This window comes from Ammospiza caudacuta, chromosome 5 (genome assembly GCF_027887145.1).
Source record: "Ammospiza caudacuta isolate bAmmCau1 chromosome 5, bAmmCau1.pri, whole genome shotgun sequence".
Classification (NCBI taxonomy): domain Eukaryota; kingdom Metazoa; phylum Chordata; class Aves; order Passeriformes; family Passerellidae; genus Ammospiza; species Ammospiza caudacuta.
Window position 1 is genome coordinate 40,844,972 of NC_080597.1, and position 16,110 is coordinate 40,861,081.

At 37.2% G+C, this 16,110-nt stretch overlaps 1 protein-coding gene across 1 annotated transcript in view; it reads right to left on the minus strand.

The window, feature by feature from the left end:
- ZDHHC17 (zinc finger DHHC-type palmitoyltransferase 17) overlaps window positions 1-16,110 on the minus strand; it is a 64,347-nt gene that overhangs the window by 40,906 nt on the left and 7,331 nt on the right. The window contains exon 2 of the mRNA XM_058804648.1: window positions 6,882-6,985. Coding sequence (XP_058660631.1) covers window positions 6,882-6,985 — 104 coding nt within the window. The remainder of the gene's footprint in view (window positions 1-6,881; window positions 6,986-16,110) is intronic.

Genomic DNA, 16,110 nt, shown 5'->3' on the forward strand with positions numbered 1-16,110 from the left:
AGGGGAAAGAAGGACTTCCAAAAACGGACAAAATTCTGATCTTCCCACAGTACAGTATCACACTGCCATATTACAGTGAAGGCAGCCTGGAAAGTGATTCATACAGAATGGCAATGCAACCATTTGTTGACAAGCAGTTCTACTCCAGCCAGTCTCTTATGACACTCTTTCCTGCTGGAATGCCTGCTGCCTTCACTTAAACTACAAATTGAAACCATTATGTAAGAAATAATTCACATAAGCCCTGCTATCAGTTTTAACAGTCACCAGCTTAAAAAAATGTATTGTCTAAGGCTGAGTTTAGCTGACTCTCATCCTGCTTTAATAAGCAGTACAAAACAACAAGTAGGAATTTTTTAAATAAAATAGTCTAAGTTATTGGAAAGATACAAAGAACACAAGGATACAATAACTTTAACTTCCTATAAAATGCAAGAGGCAATCACATAAAGCTTTCATGCAAATGGATTAGGATTTTACCAACATGTATCTGTTTTGAGTGGGATTAAGTTACTCTTCTTCAGAGTGGTTAGTACTGTGCTGTGTTTTGGATTTGTGAGCAAAACAGTGTTGATTGACACAACAACATTTAAGCTATTGCTGAGCAGTGCTTACACAGGGTCAAGGCCTTTGCTGTTCCTCATGCTGCCCCACCAGTCAGCAGGCTGGATGTGCACAAGAAGCTGGATGAGGACACAGCAGGGACAGCTAATGCCAACTGACCAAAGAGATATCCAGTATTGCATGGCAGTGTGCTCAGCAATAAAAGCTGAGGGACAAAAGAAGGACATCTGGAGTGAAGGTGCTCACCCACCAAAGTAACCATTACGTGGGTATGGCTGAACACTCACCTGCCCATGGGAAGCAGCAAATTAATTAGTTTTTGCTTTGCTTGTATGTGCAGCTTTTACTTTATGTATTAAACTTTGTTTATCTTTACCCTTTGGCCAATTTCTCCATCCCAGCAGAGGCAAGCAAGAAAGTGGCTGAGCAGGGCTCAGCTGCACAGCAGCTAAACCACTACATCACTATTGGCCAGCTATGGCAAACTGCACATATGCTTTAAGATGAGTGTCCTATCAAGTTGACTACACAACACATGAACCTCCTTGAAAGTAACCTTTGACTGCTACCCAAGTTTTTGTTAGGTCATATTGTCAAGATAGTAATAACCAAGAAGCCCCCTGACAGTCTCAGGGGAAGGGGGAAGAAGGGTGATTATTCTTTGGCAGTTTTTGTGGGAAGGAGGTTGGAGGGGTTATTTGTCAGGTTTTTAATTAAAAGCAAAACTCCAGTCTTACAGAAAATGTGATGCTACTTTCTGAAGGACTTGGCTTAAGATGTATGAAAACCAAGGAAAGCAGTCACAAGTGACCCTGCAGCCTGTAGATGCAGAATGCTGTTGCCAGTTCCCATAGAATGCTCCACTTATGCTCCACTGATGTTTACAAGTACCTCCTTCTAGAATTCACCCATACACTGTGGTCAGGCCTCGGGCAAAGACTGCTGACATGGTCTCAGATACAAGAAGGAATTGTAGGAATGGATTCACTCTTTTGGAGTTAGCACCATAGGCTTCCCATTCTTCCCACTAGAAGGCAATCTACAAGTCACAGAGCATGGTACTACTTCAGCACAAAACAGAACGTGAAATTCTGCAATATACCAGAATAGCCTTTACAAGAAAATAAAGCTCTTTCCAAAAGTGACACTGAGAATGAAGTATACAGAAATTTTTTAATTTAAGTCACTTCAGTCTGTTTCTAGCAATTTACATTTAATATCTTGAACATAATCATAACTGTTTAGTAAAGATGCAGCACACAAGGTATAATTTTTGACACTTCAATTTATTGTCAGAAGAGGACTTAAGGATCTTGACAGACCAGTATCTGCCTGGAAAAAAAGTTAGGCATTTACATCCATTTGCTCCTCTTCCTGGAAACAGCAGGCTCTCTACAATTAAATAAAACACTGAATCTGCTGCAGTTACAGTTTCTCCATATCCATCCCAGAAGTGCACCATTCTTCTCTCACATACAACCTACAGTCTTGTCCCATCAATTTGCTGCAGCTGACTTCACCTTGCCTTCTCCAAAGGTTCATGATGCACTGTTAGGTTAGAAAATGACAAAGTCACGTATTTCAGACACTCAGCATAATCACACTTGCAATGCTGTTATAAAGGGCTCTAAGCCCTTCAAGGGTAATGGAGAGCAAGATTGAAACCCTCAGAGGAGACTGATACATTAATCTGACAAATATTCAGCATCTGAGTGAATTCTAGAGAGTCATGTTGTAAACATCAATACGGAGCATAATTAAAGCATATTATTGAGTTTGGCTTGTTCTGAAAGAAACGGGATTAGTCCAGGAAAAAAATACCATTATGCAATTTCCTTTTGCTACCACAGTCTCTAAGCTGTTTCAGTAACTAACCTGTAACATTTTATTTGACATCTCAGGTTAAAAATATTCTGACCTTAATACCTTGAAATACAGTACCCTACTGGCTTTTGCATTTTAAATATGTAATCCATTTTCTATTCTTTTGTCTATAAATACATAGACTCTTGAAAATAGACACCGCCAGCTTTGCAGCATGATTAACATTAGATTTGGCCACAATAATAGCAAGGAATCTCTCTACAGTGAGCACATCACCATGCCAACAAAGAGCAGGTAAACCAGGAGCTCACTCCCTCATCTTGCTATAATTCTAACTCAAATCAAAGCTGTTTGAAGTGGAAATGCAATTAACAGGAAAACGATCTTTTTTCCTCTTTGGAAATCTCTTTCTCATGAATAATGGTGGTAAATACTAAAAAAGCCTTTAACACATTCTCAAGGTTTTTGTGTTAACAGTAAAACAGTTTTGTTTTCAACGGAAAAGGCTTAACTCAAGAGCTACTTAATAGACCATTAACAGTAGTGTTGAAAGACAAAAGAAATTTAGCTCTTAAATACTGTTCCAAAGCCCTAAATTGTCTAGACAGTTGTGGCCATAATACTAATGTGGTTTAAAAAGTCCCATCCTTCCACATGAAAGTCAGGTACATTTCACTTTCAGCAATATAATCAACCTCATGGGCACAATAACCAGGAATAAAGAATGTGTACCTGTGTCACAGTCTGTCCACTCTCTCCTATGACTAGCTGAAAAGAGCCAGGAGTAACTGTTCCTTTGGCCAATCTTTATCAATTTTAATTATTTCATATATACCTTTTTTAAAATCAGTTACCCTATGACTGCTGAAAAATAGTAATGAAAAAAGCATGTATCTGACAATTTTTTCCCTTAGCAAGATTCAACATAATTTATATTTTATGCTGCACTAATTCAGAATGCACACAACTTCATTTTGAATGATCTCATTGAATAAAACTTAACAGAAAAGTTCATCTTGAGATAATGAAATTATAATACTTGAGCACAAGGAATCAGTCTTCCAGATGTCACAAAAGCACTTATTAATACCATTAATGTTTAATACCCATGTTCATAATGGTCATTTAACTTACTTTCAACAAAGGTGGAATTTGATCAAGCTTGCTACAAACCGTAAGTGTCTATTAACTCTCAAGGGAAGAGAAGAACACAATGCCAGGATTAATGCCTCAGATTTTGCTCTCCTAGTGACAGCCCATCACATGCTTCTCTACATGAGACCTTTAGCTACTTCTCAGTTTCTCAGCTTAAAAGATTTAAAACAAAACAAAGCAGCAACTTTGTCAAGTTAACACAGGATGCTTCCCAAGATATCATATTAAAAAGTTATGACTGCTGCCTCTGATGACAGATGGCTACTGCTGCTAGACCATAGAAATAAATGTACCCAACATATCACCATTAAATTTCACTTTTAAAACACTTGTGACAGTTTTGGTTTTTGGTTTTTTTTAAAAAGATTCCATTCTTTCCCTGGAGCTCCAGCGAGAACTCTGAATATAGTGGAACAAAACCAAAGACAAGCATGGATGATTTTTTTACTGTTCCTCTGAAAACAGTTTTTCAAATACAGATGAGTGGCCTGCTTCTGCTTTCAGAAACACAGTGGAGACTTTCTGTGAACTAAACAATTTTGCTATAACCAAATATAAGATGACAAAAAGTTACACACACATTCTAACATCTGCAACATGAAGGGCCTAGACAGTATAATTTTTAAAGCTATCTAGATGCTCTTGGATCGTTTACAAAGTCAGTGAAAAGTATTCTTTGTATGAATAGGTACTAAAACCAAGCACTACAATTTTTACTCCAGCAAAAGTTTCTGCAAAATAAAAAACAGAGACTGACTATTTTTGATACAAAATATGCCTAGGGCCCCAGGTCTTTGTAAGAACTTATGAGGAGCATAATGGATAAAAAAATACAAATACCAATAAACTCTTTTCAATGAGCCTAACCACTGCTTTCTATATGAAATCTTAATGTGATTATAAGAAGTTATTGTATTTGTAGCTCGTACTGTATGAGGATGTTAATTTGTGTCCAATCTACAGATTAAGACAATAAAGCACTGGAACAGTTCAGTGAGATATGAAGCAACACACAAACACTTATGGAAGAATGTGAGAAGTTTGCAAGCTCTTGTTTTTCCTTGCTGAGAAACAAAATTGAGCACAGTATTTCACTAACATTGTTTTATTTCTGTGTAATCTAGTGTCAATAAAAACATGTCAAAATAGAATTCGAAACTCAAACAGCATACATGAAATATAGATGAGTTTTACATGTTTTCGTCCCATTTTTCTCACCATCATCTTTGATTAAAGGAACAAGGCTCTCAATTTTCATGTATGTTGGAACAATAACATAACTAATTATTTTTTTCCAGGAGAGGAAAAAAACAATCCAAACCAAGAGACTGAAAATAATTCTTATTATATTTTGCTACATCTTGCTTGAACTTACTGACCGGCTTGGGGTAAGACTTCTAGGAGACTGATGAGTGGCCCATTAAAAAAAAAATGTTGTGGCATCTTTCTTACATTAGCACTGAACTAAAAAGTAAGGAAAGTCAGCAGATAATCTCAGTGAATATTAGTAACTGAGGACACAGGGTAGACAATAAGATCACCTTTTTTCTACATGGATGTGATATGTTATGCTTCTATAAATGCAAATAGCTACATCATTTTAGGAGGAAAAGTGTTATCTTTTCAAGAACACTGAATTAATATAGCAGCAGGATTATTTATTTTATTCTAAGCCTTACGATATTTGGTGGGTTTATTTTCTACCTGACATTTCAGAGCTATTTCGCTTTACGACAGACATCTTTTATAACATACCCCTCAAAACCTAGTAAATGCTTAAATAAAGGTGTGCCTGAGAGGACACAGCCTCAAGCTGCACCAGGGGAAGTTTAGGCTACATATTGGAAAACAATTCTTCACAGAAAGAGTGCAGAACCACCACAGGGAAGTGGTTGAGTCACCTGGAAGTGTTTAAAAAACACTTGATGAAGCACTCAGTGCCATGGTTTAGCTGGTAAGGTAATGTTGGGTCACAGGTTGGATTGCTGATTTCAAAGGTCTTTTCCAATCTAGTTTATTCTGTGATTCTGTGAATTCTCCTTCTAGCCAGGGAAGTGCTGCCTGGATACCACAACTTGATCATGTTGACAAACCCCCTTCTCTACAATAATAACCATTAGGGCTACAATATGAAACTGCAGTCCTTGTGGTGAGATGTCAACTCAGAGCTGTTGGTCCCTGTATGAGGAGAGCAGAAAAGAAGTGTACCAACTCAGCTGAAAGCACAGATCAGTCTGAATCTGAGGGTTAAGAAGGACAAAGATATTTTAGGTTTTCAAACACGCAATGAGCAGACAAGAATAGAAGTAGGTAACTTGTGAAACCACTTCTGCTCTCAAACACACTTTCATACTTTTATAAGAAGCAGTCAGTTTGATATTGTGCCAATACTATCATTTCTAAAAAAACCCTAATGTGACTATTATAGGTTTCCGTCCTACTATTAAGTATTTAGAGCAACAATAGCAGTCAGACATCTGTTTCAGGAAGCTAGACTCCTTACAGGTCAAAACAAAAAGTGAAGGAAATTACATACTTGCTATGCCTAAACTGGGCCTGTGTCACATGCAGAGCTGCAAAGCTGCTTTCAGCTCAGACAGGGCTTTTTTAAGAAAAAAAATGCAAGAAAATCTTCTTTTAAGAAGAAAAAGGCAAGATACATAATGATTTAAGCATTCAATTTAACAATACAATAATAAAAATCTTACAGAACTATCTCAGCTCATTGAAGAAAAGTAATGGTGGTGATGGGTTTCTGAATGGCAAAAAGTAGCAAACTAAAAAATAGTGTTGTAACAACTTTCCTGTCTTGTAAATTAGTGTCTGCTAAAGGATTGTGGAACAAACAAATTTGTATAATACATCTGCATAAAGAGAGCAATTAAATTTGCACTCAGTTTACTCCAACAGTCCTCCTTCAGAATTAAACTCAGTTTCATAGTAGGACTGAGACTGTAGAATCAGAGATAATGGAAGTTAGAGACACATTTTTTCTAACCCATACATCGGTCAAACCCTTATGTTTACATATAAATGTTGTCTGCTTACTTATCACCTATGGAAAATAAACATCAGTACCATTCTCTCTTCCAACAACCTGTCCAGCAACCACCTATATTTACAACTTACCACGATTCCTCCCATATTTTTAATACAATGATCCCAAATCTGTCATAACAGTAATTTTTTAGCGCTTACTTCTGAAATCTTCCACTACTGGACTTAAAAATACAGTTTGAAAAAAGTTTATCTTCTACTTTACACAAATAGAACAATCTGTTTTACTGTTTCTAACTGATACCAACACAGACAAATCTCGCATTCAAAAACAAACTTACTGTGTGGCTTTGACAATGTCCCAAGTGCTGTAATCATCAATGTGGCTTTTCCGTCCAAGAGATTCACTGTATCCATGGTTGTAGTGGCTTTGAGGTTTTATTTCCTAAAAAAGACAAACCTGCTTTTAGAACACTCAAATCAGTAAGTTTCAGAGAAAAAAAAAACAAGATGAGCAAAACTAAAACCAGTACACAATTCAATGTATTACAAAGTCACCTAAATATAAGAGTGGTACATTTCTACATTTTGGAAAGCAGGCCACCATACCCCCCAGTATACTTATCAAACACTTTACAGAAAATAAACTCACAATCACAGGGTTCTGCCAAATCCTACACTTTTTTCCTACTCGTATTTTTACAGAAAGCAAACAAAAACTATTACCAAATTTCTTTAGGTAGTTATTTGGTTTGGGTTTTTATTTTTCTGCTTTTATAAAGGCAACATAACATAGGTAGAAAAGCTATTTGCCATAAATTGATGAAGTCTCACACTGTTACTACAAATAAATGTTGCATTTCAAACAGCAGAGGTTAGCTGAGGATGTTTAAGCTGTGGGTCTTGAAAGTAAATGGCATGACCATGACCATACAGCCTTCTGACTTAATTCTGTTGATGAAGGGCAACACTTGCAGGCTCAGTGCTTCCATTAGGTGGAATCTATATTCAAACACTATTGATATATCACTAGGACAGAAACACATGGTTTTTCTTTAGACATGTGGAAAGCTCAGCAAGCTGAAATTGAACAATTAATTTTATACATCTTCTGGACAATTTTGTATGTGTTGCAGATGCTACAGCAAATCACCTCTGTGCATCAGCCATGCTACATTAAAAAAGCATGAAATCTGCAACACAGGTGAAAAAGCAAAAAAAAAGGAGCAAGTCCTGTACAAGTTCTAAAAATGCATTTCAGGTGATTTCTTTAAAATGTATTAAAATGTTTACTTTCAGTTTTCCCCAACATATACTTCCAGTAGAAGAATTTTTATCTTTCATCTATATCTGAGAAAACTTTTAAACACCTTATGAAAGACGTTTAATTAAAACAGTTCCAACTTCCACTTAGTCACTGAAATGAGCAATCAACTTGTTCATTATTACACTATACAGATTTAAAATGTTTTTTAAAAAATAAAGATAATAGAGTCAAGGCAATGACCATGTAGTGCATCTAACCTTACCAAGGATTCACAGTCACGAATCTCCACTACTACCTCTCCCTAAAGGTGCATGCTGCCCTGTTAGCTCAACTAAGAGATGTATTACAGCGAGGGAGAGTTCCAATTGCCAGCAGGAACAGGCCTTCCTATTTCTCATATTCTCTCAGCTGGGCAGTAATTTCTGCAAAGGAGATATTGGGCACAATGAGAAATAACTTTATACTGTGCCTAGTTGTGGCTAGTGAACCAAAGTGTTTTCTTGCTTCCTGGGGCATTACCCAATTTTCCATTGAATGGATGGGATTTTAAGTGAACTGCCCTCTAACCCACAGATGTTACTCCTCTTGGCTGCTATTATTTTAAAATATCTATTTCTACTCTAAAATTATTACATACATTATCTCTTTTAATGAGGCTAGAAAAAAATTAAGTCTGAAACCCACATTTTAATTATTTCTAGATTTCAATATGCTGAAGTACCACTTAGGCAGAAGTCTAAAAACTTTGGATATCAGTTATAACTTCAGAGTAAACTATCAAGAAATTAGTCAAGTTGCAAATATGAAAACTCTCAATATTTATGTAAAAACTGAGTCACTTCAGTTGAGCATATTTGTATCCAGTACATACACTATGCCTATTCCAGACAGAAGGAAAAAAAATCCAAGTAAGAATTTCTAATGTATTGAGTACATTTTGTCACCTTAATTTATAGTTAGAAAAATTATGAAAATTTATACACTAAAAAAATCTTTCAAGAATTTGAAGCATTTAGAACTTTAAGACCAGAGCATAGTTAACACAGATGACTAGGGCAGCAAGTCTTCATTTTTAAAATAGACTTATTCTTAGGTATGTCTTTTTTTCAAAAAAGTCATAATTTTTCCATTTCACACAGTACCTAAGTGATCAGCAGATTATATCTTTTTGTTTGACCACAATATTATTCTGCAACATTTAATTTTTCTTTCCTAGTGTGAAAAATTACCTAGATGAACCAAATAAGCATTGCCAGCTCAGCAGGAAGGTTGCTGTGTTGCCATCTCTACAGGAGAGACAAACTAAAAATGTAACAGGGCATCTGCTATCATCCAAATCATACGTTGCAACCAATCCTCTTACAATTCAGAAACATAGCTTTGCTTTGTATCTGAAAAAGGCAACAGCTTAACCAAACCTTTTTTTCCCCCAGCTACCAGATTAGCCAGAGATAAGACAATTCATCGAGAGAGCTGAGTTCATATTTTACATTTAGGAATAGTTGAAACAATTACTAAATCCCCAAAGTTTTATGAACATCACTTCCTCCAAAATCATACCTTGGAGTTTTCTATATTACAGCATAAACTGTGGGAAAAAGGATCATTTTAGAGAAGAATATGCAAACACTGATTTACTTTGGAAGTACATCTTTAACAATAAATTACAGCAAAGCACATAAAACTGAACACTCAGCCAATATAGTCAATTCTCTGCAGCCTGGACACAGATTCCCAATCTTAGACTTGAAATTTATTACTCATTATTATCTATGCAACTTGACAGTTGCATGCTGGCTCACAGTAGCATGCTGGCTACTTCAAGTGCCATTCTGTGGGGGTAACTCTTACCTGGCAGTATGAGTGCCTAGTTTATGACTGTAACCTGCACAGTAACCTCTGGGTTCCTAAGTCAAAAAGCTATCAGGAATCAGGAGAAAAGAAAACCTGGATTTTATGAATTACAGTAATCCTTGATTCACCCGGTGATGGGTGATTTGGACCAAGGCAATGCAAATAATGCTGTTACACACTATGCTGGGCTGACAAGGCAAAAATTGTAGAAGCAAGGCAGCAGCTAGGAACTGAAAACAATTGTTTGAGGGTTCTGAAATTTCCATGCAGTGCTAGGACACCAGAATATAAATGCAGAAAACTAGTTTTCCAAATTATTCTAGGAAGAACGTTTTAGAAATAAATAACCAAAGATCTAAGAGCATGAAACATAGGCTTAAGCCACTAACTGGGCAAGTTACCAAAAATAGGAGAACAACTGACAGCCTGAAGTAGGAGACCTTTAGAAGACCTGCAGTGAGTGAATGCAAACCAGTTGTCAGCTCAAGGGGCCACATTCCCCATTTCACAACGTTTAGCACAGCAATTTAAAAGACTGCCATTCAAAAAACCTGTCGATATTAAACACAATCTCTTTTTACATGCATTGCTACCACAGACAATGTTTTCAGCAGATCCTGCCACAACACAGCCAGGCACCTCTCTAACTGGATGGCAGGCTGCCTGAACAGAGCTCCCTGTGCCCAGGCATCACACAGCCTGCTCAGCCCCAGCAGGACCACCTGCAGTGCTGCTACACTGGGGGGAGTTTGCCCAGCGTGTATTTTGCATCAGCAGCTAAACTAGAAAGAAATCACACCTAAGATATTTACACAGTATCTCTTTTCAGAGTTAACAAATAATAACACACAAAAATAGAGATTGCTTCCTCCAATTTGCTGGACAGAAGAGAACGCTCAACTTTTAAATTCTACCATGATCTAGATTACCTGCCTCCCACTATTAGAGGAACAGAAATAAGCATAAAAAACTGAAAAATGATGACTATAGACTTCTAAGTTCCCACTTAAAAGACTGAATCTCCCCCAAATTCATATACCCTCACACAAATTTTAGGATTATACTTTAAGTTCTTGAAACCACTAAGACTTTTTTAAACATATGATATGACAGATTGATAATAAAGTAGCGACATAACATTTTGAGCCTAGAGTATAAACTGCATTCACAAATGGCTTCAACAACATTTCCTAAGTGTTAAAATATTTTCCCTTTTTTGATGAAAATATTTATTCCAGGAAAATTTAATTTTTCAATGATGAGCCACTGTTAAAAAAACCTCAAGAGCCAGTTAAAAGACAGAAAGCTAACTGAAACCCAAGTGCACTTGTTTTTTGTTATTTTAATCTTTTGTGACAATGGTTCTTCCCCAGCTGAGTCATGAAAACCTGTAAGAAGGTAGTAGAGCAGAGACCTGATGTCAATGATTTAAAATAGGCAAATTGCAAACACTAGATTTCTGGTTGTTCCATCCTGTTTCAAGGAGCCATTTTCAAGCAGGACTGAGCCAAAATTGTTACCTTTGCTAAAAGAGAAAGGTCATTCATCTGCCCACTCTTTGCTCCTGCTGCCTAACTCAAGCCAACTTTGGTACTTGGAGCTGTGGTCACACCGCACCCACTCCTCTCATGACAGGGAAGGGGCAGGGGGGATCAACACGAAACAGAAAAAAATCTCAATCTTTTAGTAGGACAGAGCTGAATCTGTCCTGTGAAAACACAGAGCCACTGACAGAGGGAAAGCAAGCCAATCCAAGGTAGCAGGAACATTTCTGCACCTGCTAATTGTTAATTTGACTAAGTAATCATGGACAACTTACTTCAGTTTTTAAATAACCAAAGAAGTTGGGCTGACAGGTTGAAGAAATTATTCTGCTTAGAAATTGCTAGTGTTGTCTGGTGTGGAAGGTTGCAAAAAAGACAAATTTCGCTTATCTGTAAGAATGATATTTGGTTCTTCCATTCCTACGAAGGATCACTTCTAGATGAGCTTCCCACATCAGTGGCTATCCTTTGACAAGGCCCTAATCACTCATGTGCATCTGTGACAATTTTGTCATTATCCATTAGTCACAAAATGTGCAGACTGCTTGCACAGATGCACAAGTAACACAATGTAAAAAAAAAAAAACAAAACTCAAAAGAGAATAATGCTGTAAAAACAACAACAACAAAAGACATGTTTTGGTAAAAAAAGAAACAACAGAAAAAAAAACCTCCTCTGGAAAACAAGACCAGTAAGATGGGGAAAGAGAAGATAATGCAAAATATGAAATGAAATGTAACTCCAAAGGCAAAAGTATGAAGCACAAGGGAGAGGAGGGGGGAAAGTGTTTATTCTTGGAAGCTCTGCTAATTTCAGCATTCCCAATCAGTTCTCCTCCTAAACCAAATTCATAAGTAAAGTTACACTAATTTCCCCTCAACACTCAAAGTTCTTAATAGTTTCCAATAAAAAAAGCCTAAATGAAACAAGCTTAAGAAGGATTTTGAGAGCAGTATTTACAGAAAAAAATAAGAAGTTACGCATGAAAGAGTAAGATAACCAAGACTGAATTACTCTGAGATGGCAATTTCATAATTCCCAATTACACACAGCAGGCAGATATGACCAGGTCAATGTGCCTGCTTGGACATAAGGGAGGGAGGAAAGAACTGCTGCTTGCAGCTGCCACACATGGCTCTGGGAGCACTAACAGATGGCTAGCACTGCTTCTCCTTTAACGTTATGCAATGTTGCTGAAAGGAAGAGATACCATGATCAAAATCAGACACTCAAATTCTGAATGAGGACCAAGATCACTGATACTAAAAGAGAAAATACTAATAGGTTTCAAAATATAAACTTAGAAATAGAAGTATTACCTTCCATAAAATATTGCATACTATTGCATCTGTTTGTTAATGGAAACAAAATAAATTTCTTCTTTAATTGATGACTACACTATTTTCATATCTGGTTGTAGTCAGAGAATCATAATCAAATTGGAAGTGACTGCAACTGTTTCAGGGAAGCTAAATAATAACCCTCATGTATGTGTGTTACATTTAGCAGGGACTACTGGAGGTTAGTACCTTCCTCCATATTTGTGTGTTCAATTTCCCTGTACTTCATTTACTACACTATAGTGGTTTATAGTTTTCTCTCCCAGTTTTCCTCCTGCTTTTAAAAAGGTGCAAGAATCTATACGGACAAATTTATATATAGTTATTTGCATATTATAAACACCCACATTCATTTATATACACAGACTAGTCACTCGTGAACTAACATGGATAGAAAAATGCTCCCAAAATAAACAAGCAAATTGATCAAACACAAATAACAAAAAAGTGATACTGCTGGTATTTTAGTATTTTTAATGAAAGATCCTCTTCTAAAGATCGTCTTCCTTCCCCTACCCCTTTAGCTAACTCTGCAACTCACAAAGTTCCAGAAACAGAGGCTAAAATTCGTTAGCATTATAGAAATCACAATGAATCACAATCACAGGCTTAAGAAGACTAGCTTTTTCTTCTCTCAAAACCAGTTTCCCCCAACATTTACTGCTGCAACAGTTCATCTAACTGTTGACTGCCATCCAGTGAGAACAGTCTGATCCTTCTCATATTCACACAAACACCTAGACCAGAAAGTTAAGATTTCTCTAGGGCTATGTTGGTTCATAACTTTGAGGAACCAGAATGTTCAGCAGCTATGAGCTGTTAGATTGTCTGGACCAGAATGATTCATACACACCTTCAGTTTAGCTAATCCATACTAGAAAATGCCCACCTAAACCAGACTACGTTCTCCATGGGAAAAAAATGCCATACACTTGTATTATTAACTGATCAAATTATGCATTTCAAAAAATAGTTCAGTGTTTGGCTTGCAAATACATACCATCAGACTTGCCTTACTTTGATCCTTAACCAGTAACATTAGGATTTTCCCTGCCCCTATTATAGCACTGAATTACACAAAATGAGTATGACATGATAAAATAACCTTCGATTCAGTGGTATTTCTGTTACTTTTTTCCATTACTTTGTACATTTTACTGCATTTTGTGAAGTCTGTTCGGCTTACTTCCTATAATTTTGGTCTAATTGCACAGTTTCTTGACTAAAAGAAAAGATGCATTTATGAAAATCCCTAGAGAAGCTAATTATAGAATACATAAACAATGGAAATAAATCTTTGCCTAATACTCAATTTTTTTAAATCAATATACAGTTTAAGAAGACAATGTTTCTTTAAAAAGTGGAGAAATAGATTGAGAAAAGCCTCACCTCAAACACCATAAAGCAGTCCTTTTGCTGCTACAGATTTCCACCCACATGCAAGTCAGGCATCACACAGCGACCATAATCCTGCATACTCTCCAACACAGATCTAATTTTTTACATAACGAGTTAGAGATGCTCAACTAGAGCCCTTAATCCAACCACTCTATGCAGAGGTCAGAGCTCATGTGATTTAAAGCACAGCTATAATGATAACTTTTGTTTCTTCAAACCAAGCACCCATAACCAGTCAACTGTTTTCTAATATTTTCCTTGAAAATATTAGAATTAGAGGAGGAATTAGAATTCCTCCTAAATTGAACAGTGTTATACTTTAGGAAGCCATAGCTTCACAAGTAAGCTTTTCAAGAGGCTTTGTATTTGCACACAAAGCAAGCACTATTTAAAAGTTACATTTATTAGCATTTGTAATGGTTAAAGAGCTTCAAAACTTAAAATGCTATGGTGTAAAGCTCACTATAAAGCTTTTGTTTAGTCAGCAACTTACATTAACATGTACATTTATCTTTTCGGCTTTCTTTTCAATGAGTGTTGCATTATGTTCTTAGCCAAAAATCTCAGGACTTTGGCAAAAATGAAACTATGCTTTTTCCAAGTGATTTACACAGCTCTAGGTCTCACAGAAGCTTACAGATCTAAACAAAAAAATCTCTGAAAGAGCAAGCTTTAAGAGTCATCATGAAATTAGTGTAAAACCATTTACATATTTCACTCTTTTAAAGTGCTAAACTTCAAAAATGCACCCAAGATGTGTCTAGCCCAACACTGATACTCAGTTACTTGGAGAAAAAAGTCCTCCTTTTCAAATTCACAGAAAAGGATATTCTTAAAAGTATTTTTCAAAAGTAAATGTTTTTTCCCATCAAGAATTAGATCACCAGCAAGTACACACAACAGAACGAGCAGTCAGCCTAGCTACAGATGCCCTTTTTCTCAGATACAGACAAAAAAGTTAGTACAAGTTGTGCTCAATCCTTACAAAAAATTTCAATTTTCAGCGTTCCCATCTCAACTTTTTAGCAGTCCATGGAACCTCTCATCAACAGCCAGTGGAGCAAACTCCCATTCCCACTTATAATAAATAGTGGCTGGTTAATCCACCACAACTAGGAACTGCATGAAAGGTGTTTCAAGTCATGCTAACAGACAATCTTCTGCAGCAAATGAGACAGCTCAGTGAATCCATGGTCTAACATGCAGAAGGGTCCTGTTTTCTCCAACTCCTCACTTTCCAAACCAGGACTGACAGCTCACCATCTACCTTCTGTCAGTGCTTTAGTGCACTTGACCCTTCCATGAGTAGGCTTAGTGAACTGGCAGAGTGTTATTCACAGCAGTTTTTTTACTGGATGCATTTGTCACTGATTTACTTCTCTGAACTGACTCATCCTGGGACCAGAGAAGCATCACTGGCAGATGAGTGCAGCTGGAAGCACCTAAATCACAATCAGCTTAAGACAAGCTAAAAGTGGTCTGCAATCAGGCAGGTGATCACACTCCTGGTCCTGGCTGCACCTTCTCCATTACCTCTTACCCATTCTCACAACAGCACAGCAAAGGTGTCACATCAGGCCACAGACCCACCAAGTAAGTGCCACCCCAAGTCACCTACTGGCCACACAATTGCAAGAGCTCACCCCAAGAAGGGGGAGGAGCTGTGTCTGTGCTTCACCATGGCTTGAGACCAGCTTAAACTCAACCACAAAAATCACACCCTTCAGAGCCAGCAAGGCAAGTGTTCTCACAGTATGCGCTGATGTCCTCCCTCTCTTGCTACTGCGCTCCCTCCTTCTTCAGTCATCTTCTCCTGATCTTGAGCAGCTTTCCAAGCTCTGACCACGGCATTCCCACTACCCTCCACTTTTGGAACCTCCTCCCTCATAGAGAGAATCAAGGAAACACTTCTACATACCTCAGGGCATCCTGCAAGTGTAGGAAGAAATTACTAGATCTCCAAATTGCACAACTGTAGTCTAATGATACACTACATACTGGATGTGACAGGCCCAAAGCTTCAATTCAGCCAGACTCCCTTTGACTTCACAAAAAACTTTCTACTTTGCTTCACAGTCTCATTTGTAATATACCCCAGTGTTTATCTCAACTACAAGGACACCATAAAAGTCAAATCTTAGTCTCATACTGTCTTTGAAAAGCCAC